The 4,840-nt window shown below is 41.6% G+C and overlaps 1 protein-coding gene across 1 annotated transcript; it reads left to right on the top strand.

The window, feature by feature from the left end:
- Positions 1-774: 774 nt before the first annotated feature.
- Positions 775-4,066, top strand: smim13 (small integral membrane protein 13). The gene is made up of 2 exons (XM_006794370.3): positions 775-1,239; positions 2,914-4,066. Exons 1-2 carry the CDS (start codon positions 1,164-1,166, stop codon positions 3,102-3,104), a joined length of 267 nt encoding a protein of 88 aa, XP_006794433.2. The 5' UTR covers positions 775-1,163; the 3' UTR covers positions 3,105-4,066.
- Positions 4,067-4,840: the final 774 nt, after the last annotated feature.

Here is a 4,840-nt window from a genome sequence, read left to right as displayed (position 1 = left end):
TAAGTTTTAGTGAGTTTATTTATTTTTTTGATCAGTTGAGATGGAATGATCTGTGTGTTAAACCACTGACCAATCACAACACTTCTTTATCCTCAATCCAGTCAGTAATAATAACATTAATGATAGGTTGGGTTGCATTCTTTTTCTTACCTAAGGAAGTTTACATGTTCACCATGGCTGAAGTCAAAGTCAGCCATCTAATTGACAATCTATGTCCATGTATGAATGTTTTACTTCAAAGTAGCTTCAGGATAAAGGGTGAGATCAGCCATCTTCCACCCGTCACCGCTTTATTCATCCCTCTGACACTGTGTCATCATCTTCTCCCCACACGGTTTAATATAATATATATTATATTTTGGGGCCTGAAAATTGATGGCTTTTACAAAAGTAACCAGTTGAATTTTCGGTCAGTCAGTGAGAGTCACACACAGGCTTTAGGGACAATGATTTTCTTGATAAAGTATTATATAAACTACGGGAGCTGCACTCTTGTACAGTCTCCGCTTTACTTTTTACTTCCTTTACTTCGCGTCATTTGTTTGTTTGTTTTGTTTGTTTGTTTTTTAACCACTGTTGTACATAAAAATGTTTGCACTGTCTCAAAGTACAAGGCCCTCACTGTGTGCCTGTGGCGCTGTTACTTCAACTATGTTCTTTATTTATTAGACTACATTTTTTTTTCCTTTATCCTGCTTCTGTAACCATCGAAAAAAAACCCACGGAATTAAAGATAAACTACATCACCCAGAAGTCAACGTGAACCCGCGCATGCTCACTTTGAGTCGGCTCACGACGCCGATTTTGTTGTGGCTTACTGCACGTCTGTCTGGTCCGAAAGCGCAAGTAAATATATGTTGCAGTGATGTAGCGAACAGGAGGAGGACTTTACCCTGCTGTGATCGGCTACAGTCAGCTAATGTTCCACTCTTCCGGCCTTTACGATCGATTTTTAAACCGCTGCTAGCAGCTAAGCTAGCCAACGAGCTAGCAAAACAAGCCGCAGCGAACCTGCGATGCCCTGCTGTTTGTCCCTCTCGTCTCGGCCCGCTGCCCTTTGACTCCACCAACACAGCCAGCCACAGTATTGCGTGCGGTGTTGAGCAAACCCCTGTCCCCCTCATTCTCCTTATGCTGTTGTTGCTGCCGGACGTCCAGCTACGATGTGGCAGAGTGTCGGGCTCACAGTGCTGGTCATTGTGGCCACACTCATCTGTGCGCTGCTCTTCATGCTGTTTGGTAAGTTTATATGAGAAAACCTCCATTAGTCACTTATGTAAATCTCTTAATTGGTGTCCCAACGTTATGTTAAAAGGGTCTGGTGTTTTGTTGGTGGCCATTCTCGGTGGCTAACTTGGCTAACAAAGGGCTATAGCAGCTGGGTGTAAAGTAAGAGACTCGCATAATGAAAAGTGTCCTTTAAAAAAGCAGAACTACTCCTTTAAAGTCTCCCTGCGTGCCTTTCTATTTTTATCTACTGCCTCCTTCGCTTTACTAACTGTGGCTCATATGATCTGCAGACTACATGGAACTACAGGGAAGAAAAATGCTGTTTGCCTCATTCTGGATTTTCTTATTTAGCTCACTTTTATGTGTGTTTACCTTAAACTTAAACTCATGTGCCTACTACTGCAGCCTTTAACTCGTCAAATGTTAAATTAATCAACGACTATTCTGATAATGAATCGCTTTTAAAGCAAAAAACTGTAAAATTCTTTCAGTAAGTGTGAATTTTCTCTTGTTTCTTGTCTCCTCTGTGAGTTAAGAAAGGCCAAGAAGTGCCCTCAACTGCCGAAAAATGCAATTTATTGTTAAAAACGCGTAAAGGTCTTTCAATAACCTTTATTGCCGCATGGCATTAATTACAGTATGCTCCAGGACATAAAAAGCACATGTATATGAAGTAGGCTGAATCTGATTTTCAGGAGTTTTCAGATTTTGCCTTAAATTAAAGTTTTAAAAGCTGTTTTTTCACCTGCTGCTAAAAAGCACTGCAGAGTTTTAATTCAGGATCCTTTGAAGACCATATTGCTCTGCCTGCTCCTTTAGTAAACGCTACACCACTCGCCTCCTTTTAATTGTACAATAGAAGTTTGAAAAAAGGCTTCCCACTCAGGTGACCCCTCACACGTTGGGGTGAGGCAAGGTCTCAGAGTGGGTAATGCCGCCCGCCTTTTTTTCACACCTAGGAAATGTGATGAGACACGTGATTAATAGTGGGTCAACAGCCCTCTTAAGGGACAACCCCCACTGGAGTATAAATACCTGGGACTCTCCACCATTTGGTTTTACAACTGAAGAAGTCTCTCAGATGAGAGGCGACACCCATCACAAAACTTCACGATATTCAAGGAAGCTTTTATTGTCATTCGCATCATGGGGTGGAACAAAATTATGTACAGACGGTCCCGGAGCGAAAAGAAACAGGATAATGAAGAAACAGTCCAGTCGCTTTCTTTCCAAACTCCTTAGGATTACTATGACCTGAATGACTGAGGACCTATACATACTTGCTACAAAAGTTAGTTTTTAGGACTGTTTTTTTCATACACTGGCAGCCCTTTTTCTTAGGTAAACCTTGCTAAATTAAGCGGAACCAACTTTTGCATTTAGAGCTGCCTTAATTTCTCGCATCTGACTTGAAATTGTCAGAGAACTGCTACAGATTTGCAGATTTGACGTCCACAACATGAATCCTCCGTTTCATCACATCAAGGAGCTCTGTTAGCTTTAGCTTTAGATCTGGTGACTGTGGCATTTATGTAATGCTCAGTTGGTATTAAAGAGCCCAAAGTGTGTCAGTGAAATCTCCCAACACATAATGAGTAGTTCTCAAACCATGTGTCAGTGTGTAAAGGCATATGATAGGCTTATTAGATATTTCCATTTACACTTTTTTCTTTTACCTCTCAGGTTGGTATGTAGTCTGGCAGCTCTTCCTGTCCAAGTTCAAGTTCCTGCGTGAGCTTGTCGGTGACGCCGGCACCCCGCAGGCTGAAAGTCAACCGTCCGAACCCAAGAGCGAACGTACAGCCGGCGTCCCGACGCGAAATCGACCCCGGAGTGCACGCCAAAGAGTCTCCTTTACAGAAAGCGCCTCGTAGAACATCCAGACGACCGCTGCTTTTCCTCCACATCTTCACATGAAACCTGTATGCGATCATCAGATATTTCCTGCTCACCTGACACTACACAAGGGCCTCGTGGATACTCGCTAGTCAGCCCTCCACCTCCTCGCTCTCACAGGACACTTTATACTGACCAGGCAGATCTCCTGGCTTCAAAGGGAAAAGCCATCTACGTACATAACTGTCCATTTCTTTATGTAACCTGTTTGTATGCTTGAAGAAGCAGCAACATCATGGTCCTCTGGTTATCTGCAGTAGTGACGCTGCTTCCTGCCACCGGTGTGGAGTGTTTTGATTGTGTATTTTTTAGCAGAAGATCGCACTACTTTGAAGAAAGTAGGCAGAGATAACTTTTTAAAGAACAGGAGAAAAAAACTGAACAGAGATTTGTGCAACTGACAGCTTTCTTTATAACATGAAGTGCAATGAAAGGAATGTCTTTGCTGAGTGTACAGTGAACGTATTATGGACTTGCAGTACCATCCATGAGGTAGAAGCGGTTTCACCCAGTAGATAATGCCCAAAGCCTCTGAGGAAGTTAATGAATGATGAGGCTTCATTCCAGCTGTGTAAAATGTGACCTTTATTTCTTCTATCATCTTCTTTTATACTTGAAGAGGCAGGAGAAAGTTTCGAGGAAATGATGTTGAAGAGCAGAGTAGTTAGCAGAAAACCTGCCCGAGTGATGTCTGAACCTTCCCGCCCAGATCCCCGTGCCTCTGTCTGTATTAGTGCCTGTCTAGATGGCATCCACTCTTAATCGATGGCCTCCTTTTCGTATTAAGTAGCTTCATGTCCGCTTCAGGGCAGATCAAAGCTGACCAGGGCCTAGTTGATATTTATGTAATACAGTTCTCCTACATGTAATCCTTGCACCTTTTTACGAGCAGTTTTTTTTTTTTTCTGTGTAGCTTCAAATAAATAATGCCATAAATATATGTGGAGCTCTTCCCTGTTTGCCTCTTTTTTTTTGGAAATGTTGAGTTCAAACTTCTAATGAGCTTTGACACAAAGTTCTCTGTGACATAAATACACACAAAGCTACACAAAATATCTGATTCTGGAAACATAGATGACCAATGCATTTTTTTAAAATAAGATTCATAATTAATTCCTTACCTCATGAAGTAGGTGTAAACTCGTTTCTGTTTTCGGAGCACAGTGGTTTCTGTCATGCATCAGAAGTTAATGTGGATGATCAGCTTACTAGCCTTGGAAAAATCTAGAACCTATTCTAATCATCATCACACTGTCTTTATTTATATATACTGAAGTGTCGAAACTTATCATTAAGGGTGCAGAGGATGTCAGATGTCATGTTTATGGAATAACGTGTATAATCAGATAGGATTAGTAGTAATAGCTGTAAAGTTTAAGACACAATTTTATCAAATATATATAAAAAATATTAGTTTTTGTCTTCATATTTCAGTAATTCATTTTTTTCTCAGTCATATCCTCAGTAAGCTAAAGAGCCTACAATATTAGAGAGAAAACGATCCCCTCTGAGCAGCAGTTGGTGACCACATTTTAACAGGAAGAGGCCTCCAGTAGAGCCCGGCTCAGGGTGGGGTAGCCTTCATCGGCGGCGACGGGCTTGCTGGGCTTAAGCCCGGAGTGCTGTTTCAGAAGCCCAGGATCTTCGAATTTGTTTCATAGTTAGATGCCTGACTGACAACTGTATAAAACAAAAACTACACAATATTCGAAGC

This window comes from Neolamprologus brichardi, chromosome 22, assembly GCF_056152115.1.
Source record: "Neolamprologus brichardi isolate AB-2024 chromosome 22, ASM5615211v1, whole genome shotgun sequence".
Lineage (NCBI taxonomy): Eukaryota > Metazoa > Chordata > Actinopteri > Cichliformes > Cichlidae > Neolamprologus > Neolamprologus brichardi.
The sequence above is the reverse complement of the archived record's forward strand: the minus strand, read 5'-3'. Positions and strand labels throughout refer to the sequence as shown.

Excerpts from the sequence above, each read along its gene's own strand:
- smim13 (XM_006794370.3), top strand. The coding sequence starts at position 1,164 with ATGTGGCAGAGTGTCGGGCTCACAGTGCTGGTCATTGTGGCCACACTC. Across the intron at positions 1,240-2,913 it reads GCTGCTCTTCATGCTGTTTG|GTTGGTATGTAGTCTGGCAG; the intron begins GTAAGTTTATAT and ends TTTACCTCTCAG.